This window comes from Ammospiza nelsoni, chromosome 5, assembly GCF_027579445.1.
Source record: "Ammospiza nelsoni isolate bAmmNel1 chromosome 5, bAmmNel1.pri, whole genome shotgun sequence".
Classification (NCBI taxonomy): Eukaryota; Metazoa; Chordata; class Aves; order Passeriformes; family Passerellidae; genus Ammospiza; species Ammospiza nelsoni.
In genome coordinates this window covers 22,044,471-22,065,778 of record NC_080637.1, presented here as the reverse complement: position 1 = coordinate 22,065,778, position 21,308 = coordinate 22,044,471, and the positions used below count along the sequence as shown (strand labels likewise).

General features: G+C 40.3%; 1 protein-coding gene across 1 annotated transcript in view; it reads right to left on the bottom strand.

Annotated features, from left to right (window-relative positions):
• LOC132073718 (V-type proton ATPase subunit S1-like) overlaps window positions 1-21,025 on the bottom strand; it is a 49,829-nt gene extending 28,804 nt beyond the window's left edge. The window contains exons 1-6 of the mRNA XM_059472936.1: window positions 20,767-21,025; window positions 14,474-14,600; window positions 14,303-14,371; window positions 7,355-7,548; window positions 6,272-6,315; window positions 2,617-2,702 (exon numbers count right to left, since the gene is read on the bottom strand). Coding sequence (XP_059328919.1) covers window positions 2,617-2,702; window positions 6,272-6,315; window positions 7,355-7,548; window positions 14,303-14,371; window positions 14,474-14,600; window positions 20,767-20,876 — 630 coding nt within the window. The 5' untranslated portion in view covers window positions 20,877-21,025. The remainder of the gene's footprint in view (window positions 1-2,616; window positions 2,703-6,271; window positions 6,316-7,354; window positions 7,549-14,302; window positions 14,372-14,473; window positions 14,601-20,766) is intronic.
• Window positions 21,026-21,308: the final 283 nt, after the last annotated feature.

The following is a 21,308-nucleotide window of genomic DNA, read 5'->3' as shown; positions in this document are numbered from 1 at the left end:
TGTGCTACCTCCTGAAAACCTTCCAGCCTCTCAAGATCCTGCTGGCACTTCTCATGCTAGATCTAGACAATCACACAAATGTCTTCCATGTTGCCTAAACCAAGGAAAGGCAGGTGAACTATTCTGTAAGCAACTGGCTGATGTTTCATGATCATTAGCCCTTGTTCTTGTGGGAGACTTAAACTTGCCAGATGTCTGCTGGAAATTCAGCACTGTAAAGAAGCAGTCTAGGAGGCTCCTGGAGCGTGAGGAAGATAAATTCCTGACCCACCTGGTGAGTGAGCCTACCAGGGACACCAGGGACAGTGCCCTGCTGGACCAGCTGGTTATGAACAGAGAAGGGCTGGTGGGATATGTGGTGCTTTGAGGCTGCCTTGGGCATAGCGACCCCAAAATGAGAGAGTTCACAATTCTTGGTGAAGTGAGGAAGGGGGTCAACAAAACCTCTACCTTGGACAGTCCTTAATAACAAAGGAGTGCAGGACAGCTAGACGCACTTTAAGAAAGAAATCTTAAAAGCACAGAAGCAGGCCATCCCCATGTGCCAGAAGAGGAGCCCATGCAGGAAGAAGACCTGCCTGGCTGAACAGGGAGCTCTCACTGGAAATCAGAGGAAAAAAAAAAAAAAAAAAAAAAAAAGAGGAGTTGATGACCTTTCCAAGAAGGGGCAGACAACTCAGGGAGAGTAGAAGGGTGTTGTTAGGTCATGTAGAGAGAAAATTAGAAAGTTGAAAACTCAGCTAGAGCTCAATCTGGCAGCTGCTGTGAGAGATAATAAAAAGTGTTTTTATAAATAAATTAACAACAAAAGGAGAGCTAAGTAAATTCTCTATCCTTGGATGTGGGGAAGAGGGGAACATTGTAACCAAGTACCAGGAAAAGGCTGAGGTACTTGTACTTTCTTGGCCTCAGTCTTTAACAGCAGGACTGCTATCCTCAGGGCAGCATGCTGAGCTGTTAGACAAGGTCTGGGAGCAGAACAGGAGCCCTGCAATCCAAGAGGAAGCAGCAGAGACCCACTGTGCCACCTGGACACTCACGAGTCTGTGTGAGTACCTGGCTGTGTTGGTTGACAGCAGCTGAACACCATCCAGGGTGTGCCTGGGTGTCCAAGAAGGGCCAGGGCAGGGATGTTCTCCTGTACTCAGCACTGGTGAGGCCATTGCCAAACTGGCCTGGATCAGCCATGGTGGGGCCAGCAGGACCAGGGCAGGGATTGTTCTCCTGTTCTCAGCACTGGTGGGGTCACACCTCAAGGGCTGTGTCCAGCTCTGGGCCCCTCACAACAAAAATACAGACATTGAGGGGCTGGAGTGTGTCCAGAGAGGGCAATGGAGCTGGGGAAGGGTCTAGAGAGCAAGCCACATGAGGAGGGGCTGAGAGAGCTGGGGAGGGGTCTAGGGACCAAGCCACATGAGGAGGGGCTGAGGGAACTGGGGAGGGGTCTAGGGACCAAGCCACATGAGGAGGGGCTGAGGGAACTGGGGTGCTCAGCCAGGACAGGAGGAGGCTCAGGGGACCTCATCATTTTCTAAGTGCCTGAAAGGAGGTTGTGGTCAGGTGGGGTCAGCCTCTTCTTCCAGCCAGCCAGCAAGAGGACAAGAGGAAATGGCCTCAAGCTGCACCAGGGGAGGTTCAGGTGGGACATCAGGATGAATTTCCTCCCTGAATGGGCTGAATCAAGCATTGGAACAGATTGTTCAGGAAGATGGTGGAGTCACCATACCTGGAAGAGCTCAAGAAATTACTGGATGTGGCACTTAGTGCTCTGCTTTAGTTGACATGATGGTGATCAGTCAAAGGCTGGATTCAATGATCTTGGAGGTGTTTTCCAATCTTAATGATTCTATGAGCCCATTATCATATTAGGAGCTCAGATTGTGTTACTTCTGAAACAGACAGACATGTTTCTTTCAAAATTGCATTTTTTAGGATTCAGCCCATCCTTCAGATGTTTCTCTATTTAATGGGAATTCTTTTTTTTTTCCTCAAGGCAAGACTGTCTTCTATTTATTCACATTTAAATTAAAAATTTAATATTTTTTTATTGCAACGTGTCTGTCATATAAAAAGATAACTCTGCATAAATAACTATCCTGCATTGTTACTTAATGTGATATCATGTGATCTACAAATTATATTCTGACTATCAAAAAGGGTGAAAACTTAACCTTGCAGTTGTAAATACCAAGTATTGCTTAAAAGAAATTAAACCAATTAATTTTAAAATGGATATTTTAGTAGCCTTCAGTTAATTAATAGCACTCTGTCTATACTAACCAGCCACACTAGGAAGTTTGATAACATTCCATGTAGAACTCACTACAAAACTACTAGAGTTAAACTGAAAAAAAAAATTAACTTACAGTTCTTAAAAACACTCTTAAGTTCTATGGACAAAGGCAAATTTATAGTCTCCTAGAACAGTAAAACTTCAATAGTTACGTGATATAGCTATCATATATGAAAATTCATGCAATCATTTCTGGTCAAAACCTCATATAATATAGATTGCTTGTCTGTATAATCTTGAAAATCATCTACAGACTTCTCCTGTAAACATTAAGCTATTGGATGATAAAAATCTGACAGTTGTAGGCACTGACAATTACTCACCCTTGAAGATCTCACTGCAGTATAAATGACTGAAAAATGAATCCCTCGTTCCTGCAGATCCATGGTCACTCTTCCAATTATTTTGTCTGTAAACAGAAACATGTATAATTCAACAATCTCAGTAAACTGAGAAAGCCAAAATCCTACAGCAGTTGGAGAAGTAATGAGCTAGATGTTTAAGCATATTCAGTTTGCTTAAGCAACTTAAGTGCTCATTGTATCTAGGTACAAATGGGATAAGACACTCTCAGTGTCTTGAAAAATGCACAATTTCAGTGAGATGATGTAAAAAGAAAATACAACTGTTCAGAAAAAGGGGTGATTTTGAAATAGAAAAGTAAAGCCACAGAAAATATACCCAAAATTTGAACTTTGGGCAATTAAAAGCATGAGCAGGAGAAATCACTTCAGAGGTTTCTTTTCTTTCTTTAAGAGAGTACATGCAGGATGCATATACTATTAGTCAAGTGATCAGTTCATAAATAAATAATAAAATGTAAGCAGTATTGTTCTGTGAATTACAGAATACACATAACTACCACTTCGAAACAACACTCAAAACATGGTGTTTGGTGCGGGGTGTGATATGTATAATACTGGTAGCAATAATTCTTTTCCCTTCTGTGGATTTAAAGCCTGCTTCTGCACCCCCAACAGGACACAGAAAAATTTCCCCAATTACACTGGGGCCAAAGGAGAAATATGGTGGAGTATTTCTGAAAAAGGAAGAAGAAGCAAATAAGGAAGAGAGGGCCTTTCAAAAAGGTCCAAATATGCCTCTACAAAAGACCCTCTTCTAGTTCTGAAACCACAGACAGTTGCAATAAATGCTTTCAACTGATAAATGTTTTCAATATTTGTGCAGAAACATGAACATCTGCTTATAAGGAGCACAATAGTTGTGACTCATGAGCCATTATTAGTGTTGTTATTGGGACTGCTTGAGAAGCAAGCAAGCAGACTCACATTTACTGTTCAGTGCCTTCCCACTTCTCCTTCATGTACCAGTCTGGTGGATGGACATTTTGTAACCTGGATATACAAACTTCTCAGATTTTCAGGTTATACTTTAGAGGAATTGTGTTTTATTTGCATTTGCTGAAACTAGGAGTTTATATTATTATCCTCCTTAACCGCTTCTATTTACTCTAATTATGGTGCCCTGGCTGCGTAAAATATTTGGCTTTTGTAAGAATTCAAGTATTGCTTTTTTCTGTAGGGTTTCAGCTGAACTGATTTCCTCATATCAGTCAAGAATCATAGCTATGTGAATTTTCCTTCTCAAAATTATTGCTAAGAGAATCTACTGTGAGAAATGTACTTACTCAGAAAAACAACTGCCTAAAAACTACTGCCATAATTGCACTTGTTTTGGAGATCCAAGGCATTATATAACCTTGATTTTGTAATCTGGATTCATAGGAAATTCTCTTCAGCCTTAGCAAAAATTTGCAGAACAAAAAAAAAGTAATATGTATAAAAATGCAAAGATTGACTTTGGGTTTTCTTTCATTAAAGCAACCAATAACTCTCTGAAATAACATGTCATTTGCATTTCCCTCCAGAAGGGAGATACGTGTAACTATAGTTACCAGTACCATCTATAACTCCTGCCTTCAGGAAGATTCTAGAGGCAACTCCTTCATCCAGAGAAGCTTCTGTGAACATCCTTATGACAAGAGGATTGATATAGATCTCTTGTTGCCTGTGATCAGAATATACCTTTCTTATGAAGTATTTTCAAATTCTCCAAAGAAAAGAGCTCAGACTGTCCACCATGTTTTAGAGCACCTAAATTAGGTGCCTACTTGGGAACAATAGTGCAGATCCTGTACTTGGCCAAGCAAAGTGGCACATGTTCCCTAATCCACACACCTTCTTCCTGATTAAAATATAGTTGATACTAACCAAAAAGCTGGCAGAGCCTTTTCTTCCATCCTCCCACAGATCACCTCTTAACTTTGCTTTCCCAAAACAAAGTGGCCTGGGACAGCAGCTGCTTGAGTCTACAGTGTGCCCTGCAGCCAGGAGGGCCAGCCCTGTCCTGGGGGGCATCAGGCACAGCATCCCCAGCCAGGCAAGGCAGGGGATTGTCCTGCTCTGCTCTGAGCTGGGGCAGCCTCAGCTCCAGGGCTGGGGGCAGGTCTGGGTGCCACAATATAAGAAGGATATAGAGCTGTGAGAGTGTTCAAAGGAGGGCAATGAGGATGGTGAAGGGTCAAAAGGGGGAAGGGAGCCCTATGAGGAGTGGCTGAGGTCACTTGGTCTGTTCAGCCAGGAGAAGAGGAGACTGAGGGGAGACCTCATTGCAAAACCTCATTGCAGTTACAACTTCCTCATGAGGGGAAGAGAAGGGGCAGGCACTGCTGATCTCACCACTTGTGACAGTGACAGGACTCAAGGAAAGGGCATGAAACTGAGTCAGTGGAGGCTTAGGCTGGATATCAGGAAAAGGTTTTCTACCCAGAGCACTGCAATAGAGCACCCCAGAGAAGTGGCAGAGGGTCAAACCTGACAGAGCTCAAGAAGCATTTGGAGAGCATTGTCATGCACATGATGCAATTCTTGGGGTGTCCTGTGCAGGGCTAGGGTGGACTCAGTGATCCCAGCTGGTCCCTTCCAGCATATTCTATGACACTATGATTCTAGGGCTTGGGAAGCTTATTCTTGAATCCATGCAGCTGATGAAAGAAATGTCCCTTAAAGACAAAGCCACTATTTAGCCAAGACCAACGTTAAGCCAAGGCTCAGCTACCCAGTATGCTCTGGGAACAAGAAAACAGAACGAAATACCTCCTCTGCAATTCAGAGATGAAAACCCAACTGCTTGTTTTAGTATAAAACCCACTCATTTTGGACTAGAACAAAAACAAACAGAAAAGCATACACAACTAAGGTATTTTCCCCTGATTTTCAAATCTGCTGCTGATTTTACAACCCCAGTTCTGAGCAGAAACAGTCATAGCCACTAAGAACACTGTTTAATTATCAGCCCACTACACTGTAAACCTCCAGAACTACCACTTCAGTGATTTGCATGCTTTATAATTTGATTTCTAATTTAGAGTAGTAAGTGAAAGCTCTGCAATGAGATGCCTCTCAGTGCCATTTTCATGCATGGCACCTCTTTTTCAACCACATGCTAGGCAAGAAACTTTTTTTATAGACATTCAAGTTTAACGAGTAGCGTTTAATACACTGCAAAACCAATAAAAGACTGATATCAAAGGCAAAGAAGGCCATCAGTACTGTTTTATAAAGATTAGAAAAACATTTCCTATTCATGCAGACACCCTTTGCTGAGACCAGGGCCTTGGAAATGCCAGATGAGCCTGGCACCTCCAGCTGCCAGTGTGCAAGGTGAGGTTGAAGGAGGCAGCTCAAGCTGCACAGACATGCAGGGTTTGCTCAGAGAGTGAGCAAAGGCCCATGCCTGATGCAGATGTGAATTTATTAAGCTCACATTTCATGTCACAGACACTTAGTGCCTGATTAAAACTAAGACAGCCAGAGCTTATAAATACTGTAGAAGGGAAGGGGGATAAAAGCCTTTAAATGGTATAGCAAAGCAAAGCCTGGGAACTAGAGAATAATACCTGCTCAGGTGAAACCACAAATGATGAAATGTTAGTTATGTCTAGGTACTATTACTTACCATTTTCAGCAATTGCTTCCAGGGTGGAAATGTCTTTTAAATCACTAGAGAAAAAGAGAGAAGAGAAATAATTAAAAATCTTTCCTAGGCAAGAATGATGTGAATCAGAAATGTATGAAGATACTGACTGATAAAAGGATTACTGTCAGTCCCTCTGTTTTTCTTTCATCTCCTCCTAATGACCCTTTTCTTCTGCAAAGCCATTAAAAATGTAGGACCACAACTTCAGCTGATTCTTAAACCCCTCAGATTTGCTAGGCAGCAGAGAAGCCATACTACTGACAGTATTTTGGTCAGCCTCTGAGAAGCTTTTTTTTCATTTGGTGTTGGTCCCTTGTTTAACATTTGTTCAGGAGCTCTTTAAAATTGTTATCATGCCTCTTTCTGTGTAGTGATGTGACAGCTATAATTGCATTTGTTTAGGAGAAGTTGATATCTGCACCTCACACCAACATGTACAAATGCCCAAGTAACATTTGGGGGAAGAAGAGTAAGCAGAATGAGCTCAGCAATCATGCCTTATGTTTTCTAAATATACATTCACCTGAAGGAACAGTCTCTCCCTTTCTCTGTTAGAACACGGCCCTCATGGAGCTGGAAACATGAAGAATTATAACCCTCCCCTTCCTTCCATAGCAATGGAAAAGAAGGCTGTTTATTAGCTTCAGGTTTGTCTGTATGTTTATTTGCTTGCTTATTTACCCTGCCAGTATTTTTGACCCCTGGAATGCCTCTAGCAATTAATTCTGCAGGTAAATCATGTGTCGAGTAAAATAATTGAGCCTTTCTACTGAAAAGTGTGTTGCCATTTAGTTTTATTAGCTGCCCCTTTGTTCTCATATAATGAGGCAGACAAAATAGGAATGCCTGACTGCCTCTCTCAACATAATTCATCTATTACACCTGGTAAGCTCATCAGGGGACTTTCAGAAACACTGAATTTATCCTTGTAAGAGAAACAACTTTGATAGCCCTACAAGCTTGCATTCTGTTTTTTTAGTTTCCTGAATACCTGACATTTTCAAAAGCTCCAAAAAATCATATACACATGTGGGTCAACTCTGTTTGTGATAAGCCCCTTACCTGGCAAGTGGTGGTAGCTGAACCACCAGTAAGTTTGGGTTAGATGCATTCACTTCCAGCTGAGAGACATTGAGATTGGTTACATTTGTTAACTTCCAGTCTCCTGATTCTTGAAGAATATTCAGGAGATGCTTGGTAGCCTTACAGTCAACAGCTGGCAAAACTAAAGATGAAGGAGAAGACTGAAGAATTTCCTGTAAAAAATTTACGAGATGTTTAGTTACCTGCTTAATATTCAGTTGCTTAATTAACACAACCTTTTTTTATAATGTATCCTTGCATTTGCTGAAATTAGGAGTTTTTTAATTTAACATTCAAGGTGAGGGACACACACAGTAAACAGCATGTGAATTCTGTTGGTGGCTTGCAGGCTGCTCCTGAGCTTTCTTGCAGCAAGCCTAAAGCACTCAGTAACACCAAATTTTTTCTGTCTTTTCCACATGTATGGAAGAGGAGAGCTAGATGATGTAGAAGTTCTCAAGCTAAGAGTGTGATTGTTATGAGCACTGCCAGAAGCAAAGCTCAGATGACTCTAACTAAATGCCCTTGGATGTGAGCAAGATCAGTGTCAGACACCTCCAGTTCAAGCAGCTCCATTCAGTTAAGTCGTACTTTGCATAAAAAACATCCTGCATTTGTGTACATCCTGGTGGTACAGCACATGGTACAGAAAAATGTCTAATTTCTAATTATTAATTTTAAAAAGCTGCAGATTTCAGGATCTACAGAGCCTCCAGACACACACAAACAAAATTCATGTCATACTTTCCACCTTTTTACTCAAAGTACCAATTACAAAGCTCAGGCTGAATTGGTTCAGATAAAGCATCAGGGTATCATCCACTTTATTTACAAATCTGATAGCTGAGTTCCTGATACAGATACTTGAATAAAGTTAATTGAAAAACATTCTCATTCTTTAAATTTGGAAACTTCATAGTCAAAAAAACATCTTTCCTAGATTTTTCTTGATAATAAAATTAACCCAAAATATTTGGGGGAACAAAATGCAAGGCAAAGATTTGAAAATTATCAAAGTTAATGTAGCCCATATTTAATGTCATGGTGGGTTGACCCTGGCCTGATGCAGGTACCAACCAAAGCTGCTCTATCATTTCTCTCTTCAACTATACAAAGGAGAGAAAATAAAAGGCTCAGGGGCCAGGGGAATTCACTAACCAACTACACAGGAGAAACAGTCTTGACTTGGGAAAATTAATTAAACTTATTAACAATCAAGTCAGAGTATGATAATAGAAATAAAACAAAAAACACCTTCTACCCACCCCTCTCTTCTTCCAGGCACAACATTACCCATGACTCTCTACCTCCTGCCCTGCAGTGGAGAAGGGGACAGAGAATGGGGTCTGTGGTCAGTTCATCACACGTTGTCTCTACGCCTCTTCCTGCTTGGGGGAAGGACTCCTCATACTCTTCCCTTGCTCCCACATGGGGTCCCTCCCATGGGAATCAGTCCTCCAGGGACTTCTCCAAGGAGAGTCCTTCCCACAGGCTGCAGTTCTTCATGAACTGCTCCCTCCCATGGGTGCAGTCCATCAGGAACAGACTGCTCCAGCCCGGGCTCCTCTCTCCACAGACGCTGCCAGGAGCCTTCCTACAGGGTCACAGCTTCCTTCAGGCCCCCAGCTCTCCTGGCACTGGGTTGCAGGTGGATCTCTGCTCCCCCGTATCTCCCTGGGCTACAGAGGCACAGCTGTCACACCACGGGCTGCAGGCGAATCTCTGCCTGCTCTGCTGCCTCCTCCCACCCCTCCTGTGCTGACCTTGGGGCTGGTTTCTCATTAATTCTCACTCTCTTCTCAAAACACAACTGCTTCTGTGCAGTAACTTCTTCACCTTTTTAAATATGCTGCCACTGTCTCTGATGGGCTCGGCCCTGGCCAGTGGTGGGTCCCTCTTGGAGCACTGACACTCTTGGACATGGGGGAAGCTTCTGGCAGCTTCTCAAAAGAGCCATCCTGCAGCCCACCCACTACCAAAGTCTTGCCACAGAAACCCAATACAAATATGAATACTAGAAGATATATTTTCATTGAGTCCTACTTTACAGCTTGTTAACTTTGCATTTATATTTTCTACATTTAAGTCCAGATTAAGTCTTTCACTTAATCCAACACTGAGAACTTCAAGCTGTTACAGACTCTCTCTCTCCCTCCCATGCAAGTGTTGTGGTGTTCCTAACACTTTTCTCCTACTATTCATTTGCTCCTTTTTGCCTGTTCTTTGCCTGCTTTTCTGACCTGCTCTCTAATTCTTTCTAATTGCTCACATCTTCCTTCCTAGGCAAAGGCTATAGGTACTATCATATTTCTATAGATGCTCATAAGGATTATGTGGAATTGTCTGATTTACCAGACTAAGAGCAAAGTAACTGCAGAAATTAAAATAGAGCAGAAAGCACTGATCTTGTGTAGTGTTTGAGTCTGTTTGTGAGTGTTTGGTATTTGAGTAGTGCTTTTAGCACCTCCTGGAAAAAAATTATGAAACATTTCATTTTGATTTGTTTACAGATTTGCATTTAGACCTCAAATTCTGAGAAATTCAAGGGTTTTTTTATTTTCAATATTTTAATCCCCTGTCCTATAGCAGGAGCCAGAATGGCAAGAGCCATTTCATCCAAGGACATTAAACAGATTACTCATTTAATGTAGAATAAGATATAAAATGTATCATTACTGAGTAACATCTTAATTGTGCTCTACTCCTAACCAGTAGAGCCACTGCCATCTGTCTCAGCTTCCAGCCACTGGTATTCAGCTGCTTTTCATCTGAAGGGGAGACACAGCTGGATACCAGCTCAGCAGCCTCAGGTAGGCAATCTGATCCCATGCCTCTTTGTCCCTCTTGCCATTTGGCAATCGTGCACTTTTCCTTACAATACCCATATGTTGCTTTGCACATTTTAGGATTTCAGCTGCCATGCTTGTTCAAAACATGAAAACTCCAAAAGGGAGTGGCGAATGAACAGGATATTGAGAAACAACTGATTTTGCATTCTGTTGAAGAAAACCACATAGTAGCTAGAAACAGAAGAGAGACAAGGAGAGACAGGAAGGGGAAAAGAAGGAGAAGGGGAAGGTTCGATTTTAACTTTCCAATTATTATCTAACCCACAAACTTTTACACTGTAGCCATGCCCTTCAAATGTATGCATAAATTGGTAAGTTATAATTTTAATGACAATTGATCTGATGTACTTTATGCGATGAAGTGTGTTGCAGTTACAGGAAGTATTGTTGAAAACCCCAATGCTGTACTGTATAGTGGGAAACATGACACCAATTAATTTTTTTTTCTGAGGATTACAGACAGATCCAAGGGACTGTCAAGAAGAAAACCTGAAGTCCAAGAATGGGAGGAAGCATTCCAAAGAATAAAATACAGACTATAACAATAACAAAGGACTGTACTGCGGAAAAGATTGATGTGGCCTTCCCAAAAATGTTTTGCCTAACAGTTCTGCTGAGGATATCTGAAGGAGTTAATGGGCATCTAGGAAGCTCTAGATGGTACAGTCTGCTTGGACCCACACAAGGCATTTGGCAGTCTTGAAGCAAGGGCAAGAAACTGAGCTGCTTTGGAGAGAGAGGCAGTCTCTACAAGAAGATAAGATTTAGCAAGCAAGGGGCATAAAAAAAATATCTGTTACTGCACTAGAGTCTGTTCTGTTCCATATGTTCCTAAACTATCTGATAAAAATATAAATATTGAGCTAATGAAACTTGTTCATTATGATGACTTTTCCAGGTTAGTAAAGGCAGTGACTGACTGATGAACTACAGAAGCAGCTTCTGGCACAGCCTCTTGGTCAACTGAGTAACTGATAAGATTCAATGTAAATTGACTTTAGCACAGTACAGGGTGACAGAAAAACAAACCTAATTTTACATACACAATAATAGATGTTAGACTCAGAACTGAGTTACCCTTCAGTAATGAAATCTTGAGAGTTACAGCAGCTCTTTGAAAATGGTAATTCAGAGGCTGATAGTGATCAGGATGGAAAAAAAATCAAATATTAATAGTATTTTAGAAAAGACTAGAGAACAAAACATCATCATGTCACTGAATAAATCTATGATGAACTTTTATCTTGATTATTATGTGGTTCTGTGCAGGTTCCCTTGTCAAAAAATAAATAATATAATAAAACTAGAAGAAAGAAAATAAAGACAGTCAAAATTTTGTTAGAACCTGTCTGTCACACATGAAAAAATAGTAGTGCTCAGTCCATGACCACTGAGTGAGGATGGGATGGAGTTATCACACTACAAGTGGCAATGACTTACGCAGTTATAATTATGTAGATGCACAGCTGGCCACTAATTGGAGTGTGTTAATATACACTGCAGTTCTAAGGAGCTGAGCATTGTCTAGGGAAAGCCAAAGCTAATATTAAAGAAAAATAGTCTGTAGGGTAGGTTCTTGAAAAGGAAGTTCCCCAAATGCTAATCTCTGTATTTTATTATTTAATTTAGAAGTTGTTTGAAAGTTCAAGATAAATCATCTACCTATAAGATTCCATTTGTATGAACTGGAACAAGATTCTTTTATTGCATGCAAACCCATTGATACCAAAATCTCAGAACAGCTGCTAATGCAGCTGAACAAATCAAATATCTGCAAATGTTTCTGGGGTTTACAAGTTTATAACTCTTTTTCAAATAACACTTTCTTCTTGTAGAACACATGCTGTTACATGCTCTTATACATTCTAAATGAAATCTCCAGCTTAGGTTTATGAATAAGTTTGCATTTCTGAGGTTCATAAAGGAGGATGCTTGAGAGCAATGGAACATTTATTACAGCTTCACTGATCACTTGTATAATATAGACTGTGTAGGTAAAAAACTTCTGATTATGCAACATCAAGGATTCTAATTTCCCCAGTGAGAAAATTCAGACCCGACCTTCATTTTGTCCTGTGTTGTGTGAGTATTATTGCAATTTTCACAGCATGATAAAGAATTGATTTCTTACCCAAAGTATCTCAAGTGGAGTTCAAGTAATATGATAGCAACCCAGCAAATTTTTGTAGATTCTGTTATGCCCAATATGGATGACTATAAAGTTCCTTTTCTGGCCCTGAGAACTAAACCCTATGCAAGAGATATTGACAGAACTCTCTCTGTGGGCACCCAGGTGAAAAGGAAAGTATGCAGTTTATACATCTCATTTGCTTCCACTCACGTGAAAGAAAATGAGGTTTATAAACTCACTCACCTCATCTCCATCAAACTACACTGGAAAAGCATTAAGATTGCCAAATCCAAGAGAACAAATGTAGGAAGTGCTGGAGTTAAGGTGAGCAATTTGTAAAAATAAACTTCCCCGTTTTAAAGAAGCCATAGTACAGAAAAAATTCCTCAGCTCCAAGACAGAGAGGGAACAGAGGCAAAGGCAGAAGAAAAACAGTTGCTGACATTTATTCAGATTGTTAAGTACTTGGGTATAAGTGTTTGACCTGCCAGATACAGACAAGGATTTACTTAAACATGACCTTTTGTTTAGCTGAAGACCTCCTTCCCAGCCTCACTAGGTCCCAATCCCCTTGCATACCACCTGATTTCTAAACTTATCAGTCTCTGGCCTTATCTCTAGACTTTAAAGCCTTTAATCTCCATCTACAGGGCTGAGGGAGTCCTGATTACAAGGTGAAGAAGAATGTTTTAGGTACTTTGATATGCCTCTTAAACGTGGAGGGCCTACTTCAGTAAGACTACCACATTATTAGGAACTTGCAATGTCATGCATTGCAATGCACGTCAAAGAGCTAAAATTTAACCCGTTTTGTAGTCAGGCAGCAACAAAAATTTGGTCTGGACACAGTCTTCCAGAGATGTTAAACCCTGAGAAGGTAAGACATAGCAGAGAAGAACCAGCACAGCTGCCTGCGGGCACAGCCACTGATCCTCCCAGTACAGATGATTATCACTCCCATTCATTCCTCAGAAAACCCATGCAGATACTCTGAAGAATTGTTTCTCTTCCAGCAGCAGCGTTAAAATGCTGTTATATGACACAGAGATTAATATCTCCAGTTCCACTTGTACAAGGAAGACGTGAGGTTCTAAGATGAAGAGATAGGTATTATGTGAATATTTATGTATTTAATTACATATGGTGCTTGCTGTGTGTTGCTTGGGAATTTACATTTCCTTGTGTGCTCTGATACCATTTACATTACTAATAGCTCTGTTCATCCTGCACTGCCTCCAGGAATGTCTTTATGACTTCCACGAGTGAACATTTTGTCTAATTACATTTCAATAAACTGTCATGTAAGTACAACCATAGATGCTCTGCACAAAACCTATAAAACTTCTCAGTGAGGACAAAACTTAAAGCTGTTGACTGACTCAGAATGATTCCATTTGAAATTCTGTGCCGAGAGTTTATTTCAAGTTAATCAGTTAGCATTATTTTTTCCATGAAGATTAAGGCAATATAGCATCTAGTGACATATTAAGTTAATACAAATATAAAAGAGTTAACTCCCAGAATGAGCTTCAATTTCTGTAAAAAGATAATAGGTATTAAATTCTGAAAATAAGAAAAAAAATTTTGGTTCCTATAAGTTCTTTTCTTCTTATGGCTTCAAAACAGAATTTTGGGGTGTTGGTCTGGAATTTTATATCGGTTTTTACAATAGAATATTGCAGCATATTTAAGAGCAATTTTGTCAGTTAGGATGAATTGTGAAAACTCAGTCTTTAAAAATATAATAGCTACAAAGCATGTGTCTGCAAACCCAGTTTATTTCCTTTAACAAATCTGCTTATACTGGAATAATCTCAATAGTTTACACAGGAAAACTTCTGCAACTCAGTGCCCTTTTCCAAATTATTTTCTCTATGCATCTTTCTTACATCTTTCTTTTTCTTTTTAAAGACTGCACATAAAGAAATAAATGAGATAAATGCTTGCCTGAACATTTTGAAACGGATTCTTGTTGCCATAGGATTCACTGAAGTATGTGAAGTCATCTATGCTAAGCTGAAAAACAAAGAGAGTAGGTTGGTGAGAAGGAGCCATGGCATCTCATTTAGGTACAGACTTGTGCTCAGTATTGGTGAGAAAAAAAAAAGGTTTACATACCCTATCTTGCAGGAACAAGACGAGATTTCTGGAGTTCTGGGTAAGAAGAGGTTGCAAGAGTGATTTCAGCTCCTGTTCTGAGACAACTTTTCCTTCATGCACTGCAATGTCTGGATTCCACTGTGATCTATAAAGGAATAATTCCTTTTTCTGTAGAATTTTCTGCCAATTATGACACCTTTCTTTAAATATGCAACAGCAGGTAATGAAATCATCACGTTTAAAATCAACTTTGCAGTTCAGTTTACTTTCATTCTATTCAAGAGAATAAGATTTTGCTTATTTATGCCTGCATCAAATTGACTGTGTTACAGTAAGAATGAATAGGCTAATGTCTCTCTCTATTTTCTTATTTGTGTACAACAGCAGAGCTGCAACTTTCCATAAAAAGTTACTTATTAAGTGCAACGAAGAAGAATACATTGAAAACATTCAGAGAGAATTCCCAGATGGCACCCCAGCTCCCAAAACACTTTTCTGTGCTGACAGATGGAGGTCAGGAGGAGCAGAACTCAGACTAGATCACAGATTGTCTTAAACTAGTTTTTTTTCAACAGAACTTTTGTTAGTAGAAGTGTCTTACAGTGCCATTGCAGACAGGTCCTCTCTTGAGGTTTTCCTGATGAAGGAACCATTCTACAGAAGCCGCTCAGAAAAGTCAGCAGCAGGAGCTCTTCTGAATGGAATGACTCAAAGCACCCAGCCCTATAACTCCTTTGCCAACCTGTCACTATGAGGGCTGGACAGAGAAATAACTCATCTATTTAGTTCTGCTGCTACAGGAAACAGCAAAACAAGAGGTGGCATTATTCTTTCAACAACTCATTGGGATTTTAACAGTATGCAACATGGGTCTGCAGGGATGAAACTTTTTATGATAATTTCTATCATAGGTGTTTTGACTAATGAAAATTGTCTTTGGAAAAATAAATTGAATTTGATGCATAATCTTCCATCTTTGCCCAGGTACACATCAGTTGCAACCTGAGAAAACAGGTTTTAGCAATTGATGATACTCTAACTGGTTCTAATTACAATGAGTCAAATATAGGCAATTGTGTGCTCTAACATAATTTATTATTGATTGCAATTTGATCAAGTTGAGATAAAAGTTAAATTTTCTAACCCAAAGCAATTTGCAAGTGACCATTACACAGCAAGCTTTTATGAATGAGAACAACCTTTACAATCCTTTAAAATGGAGGAAGAACAGGGTTAATGAACTCATATGTGGGGTTCAATGCGGTTTTTTGGATAAGAAAATCTAAACTGCACTCCCAAGTTCTCCCTGTAATTCCAAAGAAGATTGCTGAAAGTGAATCAAAAGTGTCAAATTGCACCCATGGCAGAGGTCAAACCAGCACAGTCCTGCAGCAGCAGGTGATCCCCACCTCGCTTCGGATTCTGGGGCTCGGGAAAGCATGAGAGCAAACTCTGTATGTGGAAGACTCCTTCAGGACAAGGTGCTGGAGATGCGAAAATTAAATTCTAGTAGAATTTTTGCCCGTCATTTTACAAGCTTTAGAAAGAAATCTTGCTGAGATGAAGGAAATGGTTTTTTGTTGGTTGAAATGATCTGATTTTTTTTTAGTTTTACTCATCATCTTCGCTTTGTTAATTTGTGCTTGGAAGTCCACATTAACTTATTTTTATAAACATAAACAACTGAGAAATTGCAACAGGCATGCCTCAACTTTTCAGAGAAGACAAACCTCACAATTTAAAAAAATTAAGTATAATCTTTTAAATGAATATATTTGAAAACACAGAAAGTCCCAAAGATTCTGAATGACTCTTCAGGAACTGACTTTGATACTGACTTTGTGCCTTGCATTACCACATCAAAATACTAATGATATTAAAGAAAAAGCAGATAGAACAAATTAAAAGATGATAAAAAATGGCTTGTGTGAAAGAAAATGACACTGAATACCTTGGTATGTTTATTAAAAAAAAATAAATAAATCTATTTCATACCTAATCTTAGAAAAATGAAGCTTTTGAGAGCTTTGGGAACTTGCAATTAAGACTAAAAGGTAACAAAAGCACATCAAACAAAACGAAATTATCTGCAGCAGCACAATGATAAAGGCTTTTGCTGTGAACTCAAAACCTCAGAAGTTTAATGATCCTCTTTTAAAACATACTTGCTTCTAAGAAGTTCCCTGTTCCTTGAAGCAGTTCTTGTTAGCTATCTAACCTTGAAAACATCTTTTGTGACACTTTTTAACTTTCACGCAGTCAACTTTAGTAACTTCATCATCAAAAAAAATTCCACATCCGTTGATTAATAATTCTATTAAAATGCAGCATTTGCCTAATACTTGTATTCACAATACTATCCATGCATCTATTTTGCTGCTTTTTAACAGTCTGCTGAGCACCATGCATGGCAGTAGGGAAGGCTACATCCTTCCCTGAGGGAGCTGTTGCTGTCTGCTTGGTGCAACAACATTCTCAGCCTGGTTCAGACAGGAAATAAAACCACAGGAACACTGAGGCTGGAAAGGACCTCTAAAATCAAGTCCAACTGTCAATCCAGCACTGCCATGTCCACCACTAAACCATGTGCCTAAGTGCAACATCCACATCCACCTGTTTTTAGAACATTTCCAGCTGACTCAACCACTTCCCTGTTCCAACGCCTGACCACACTTGCAGTGAAGAAATTTTTCCTAATATCCAACCCAAACTTCCCCTGGTGCAACTTGAGGCTTCCTTTTATCCAATCTCTTGCTAGGTGGGAGAACAGACCAACCCCCACCTGGCTACAGCCTCCTTTTGGAGAGTTATAGAGAGTGATAAGGTCTCCCCTCAGCCCCTTTTCTCCAGGCTGAACACCCCCAGGTCCCTCAGCCACTCCTCACAAGACTTGTGCCCCAGCCACCACCAGCCTCCTTGCCTGGTCAGGACATTTTACTGGGTGCTTTACTGGGAGCTGCAGGGTGAAAGGGAGATCTGTGAGTGCCAGGGGCTCCTGGATACAGCCAGGATCAGTTTCCCTGAACACAGCCAAGCAGCTCATCCCACTGAACTGCTCACCTCCGTGATGGATGAATGGTGGAACTGGCAGCAGGCCAACACACATATTGATTGCTCTTACTGACTGCTCACACAAACTCTGGTGCCCAGAGACACACAGCCTCCTACAGCGACCCACGAGCCAAGTGGGCTCCCTGCCATGGCACCAGCAGGGCTCCAAATGACAAGCAACTCTGCTAATGGATGTGTGCAGGAGCACACAGCTTAAAGGAGCCCTAAGGAAGCTTTAAGATTGAGGAAACTTAAAACTCAACTGCTCTCTCTTTCCTCCATCAGTCAAACAGTGCCCCAAAGAAAGTGAGGAAAGCAAGCTTAGCTTGGTATTTTGCTCCTTTCTTATACCTCACTGCTCTGACACGACAACATTATGCTCTTTCCTGAAATTCCTCTTTCTGGAATTTGAGCAATTGGGTTGATGGAAGCAAAGATTTCAAGATTTCCTGTATCTGGACCCACCAGAAGGGCAGATGGGAAGACAACAAGGCTTCTAGCACTCTAACTCATGATTACATATTTGCTTTGTAGCTGGCTTCAGAACTCTTTCCTACAAGTTATTCTTGTCAGTTGTCTCTATCAGCCACCTTGTGATTACCATGTAAGAAATCATGTTTTCCCCTGCTCAGGAGAAGTAAAATAGCTTTCATGCTGGCACACAGTGTCTCCATAGGCATCCAATAAAATTATAGCTAAAAAAATTTTCCTTTCTATGTTACACCTTCTTTCAGTAGATTTATCAGTAAAGTCCCCGTAGTTTAGGAAACAGTGCAAATGTACTAATTTGCATTAAGACATTCTCAAAGTCATTTATAACCTGGGTTTGTCAGAAAAAGATTATCTTCCTTATATAATCATAGCATAAAGAAGGAAGTAATATATTTTAAAAGACTATAGGCAAAAATCATTCCTAAAACAAACACATGAGGGGGCAATTACAAAAGCTAATTTTAATTAATTTATTTGCTCAAACTCCTTCTCTTTATCTGTGGAGGGAAAGAAATTCTTCTGAACATTAGTTCAAAATGGCTAAATCAATTTTTTTCTGTGTATCATATGCAAGAAGAGCCTTTCAACCTTCCCTCCTTCAAAAACCTAACCAGGGAATATTAGTTTAAAGCCTTATTTTGAAATAAAGGTCAAATTTTCCACACCAGTTATTTGAAGAACACCCAGTGATATATTCTTTTGTGAAAAACAGGACAGTGTGACGTATTGAGTTAGTCCATATTTGAATTGAGATAGAGTGTTGCTTTTTAAAAAAAAACACTTTTCTCCAAGTAAGGATTTGCATTTTATTTTCTAGAGGGAAGAGGGATTTGATTTACTAATGTCTCTGTGAGAACTGGTATCATACTTCCCGTTTCTTTGTGCACTGCATGTGTTTGCCAGCTGTGGGTTTCACCTCTGTCTGGCATCTTTAATAGCATGAATACAGTATAGTAATAATGCATAAAAGAGACTGTCACATTCTCTAATTCAGCTGTCCTGAGACATGGTTTGGCAAACACTGGCTAATTCTAAATTAGAACAAAATGTAGTATCCTTCAATTATTCAATATGAAATACTAACAGAGAACCTGGGAAAGGGTGATGGAATAGATCAGTGAATCACAGCTTCTGTTGATTAATGAATTGCTGAACTTTAATACTGGTGGGACATGTTCCTACAGAGTGAATAGATATCCACAGATATCCATAATTACTGCAATTCTCTAGTTAACTTTCCTAAGACTCTTAATAGAAATTTACAGATTTCGTAGGCCTGTGGATGACACACTGCAAACCTCGCATCACTGGGAAGTACCAAATGTAAAGCACAGACTTAGGGGTTAGCAGCAGGAAATTGTTGTTAGTGTTACTTTGTTTTATAAAATAACGAAAAACGTCTTTTCAGTTGCTTCATAGACCTTCACCAGAACTAAATTTGGCCCCACAAGAACTTTACCTTTCAAAATGCAAATATCATGGTTGGAGGATCATTTCTTCCACAAAAGGTTGTATTCCTGGAGACATGAAACTGTTTACCCAGTCCAGTACCCTGATTTTCTGCTCTGGATTTGTATAAACCAGAAAAATCTGCAGTAGAACAGGGTGCTAATTGCATCTTGATGGAAAGTTTGCTTTTATGACCACATGGGATTAAGTGATAAGACCTTGTTTATATATACAGCAGGTATGTTTTTTATATAAACCAGGAAGTAGGACAAAGGAAGCGCTGATCTTTCTTAAATGCTTAGAATCGCTTTTAGCCTAAGAACAGTGCTTTCCAACATTTACTTTGCTTTTAAATACAGGGGTATTACACAGGGGTAATACACTCATGAATCCTGTCTTAGTGGTGAATCACTAAGTATTTTGAATATTAAATTGCCTTGATGTTGAAACTTTTTTTTTCTTTTAGGGGGAGAAAAAAAGGTGAAAGCTATAAAATCAAACTTTTTCAAAACATGCAGATTTCCATATGCAGAGTTTCAGGTTTTGGAAATCCATAAAAGATGAGTAAACATATGGCAAAGGTGGTTAATAAGTGGTAATGAATTTTTCTGACAACTTTACATATTCACTATCCACCTGAAACTACTGCATTGCCCAACCTGCCATATTTCTGGAAATCCCAAGTAATAGTACAAATCCTTAAAGTGATCATGAACAAAATTCCTGGTTGGAAAGAAAGAGGTCTATTCCTGGTTCTTTCAAAACAGCTTCAGAGTCCTATTTTATAAGTAGATGCAAACCCCTGAATTTCATGTATCTCTGGATCTGTCAAGACTGCAGTTGTTTCTAACATCCGATGCATATACATGCAGTAATGTACTTAAGAACCTGTATTTAAATGAACATTAAAGTGAAAAGTCAGGGTTCAGAAGTTAGGAAATCTAAGGCTTAAAAAACTACAACAGAGTTTTAAAAAACTACACAGCCCCTTTTTGTGCCACTGCCTTAAGTTGTGGATTTAAGCCTTAACATCTCTTAACAGTGGAGTTCAAAGATGCTTTAGGGTGAGTAAAGCACATCTACTTCTGATTAGTTCACAGAATTTATTAACTTCTTGCTCAGCTCAGAACACTAAAATTATAAATAAAAACGGGTAAAATCACCTGTTGACTTGTTTGATGGCCGAGGTGCAAATTTACTTATTGGTGAATTTACTGCCCGGAGCTGATTTACCATATTCGGCGGCACACCATACTCTGTGCAGACACACCCAGAGCAGGAGCACAAGCAGGGATACACACTTGCATCCGATCTCTTACCTCCGCGTTGACCAGAGCAGCATCGGCACATGGTGCACGGCCAGGGCCGCGTGGAGCAGCAGGGCGAGGGAGGCGAGGAGCGGGGCTGGGGCGGCGGGGCACGGAGCCATGGCTGCGGGACTGCCCGGGGAGCGCCCGGCACACGGAGAGCCCGGCCCGGCCGTGCGCACTGCCGCACTTCCCGCCCGGCCCTGCCGCCGGACCCGCCGCGCCGAGCGCTGACACCGCTCCCGACACCAGGGGCGTCCAGAACGCCAACTTCCTCCGCCTCAACTCGGGAGGCACTCCTGCTTTTAATACTTTCAGGTTTGTGGTTCAAACAGCTCGTAAAACGCCCTGTCAGTTTCCTCTAACCTTCAAGTGCAAGGGAAAGTCATGGAGTTCAAACTGCTGTCCTATGCAGGCTGATAACACTTATGTAACTTCAAAATGGAGTTTACAGAAAAGTTTTCTGTACTGCACAAAATGTATTCTGCAGAACATCTATCTTCTTCCCCTGCTACATATTATCATGTCCCTCAGCTTAGTTTTTTCACATGTAT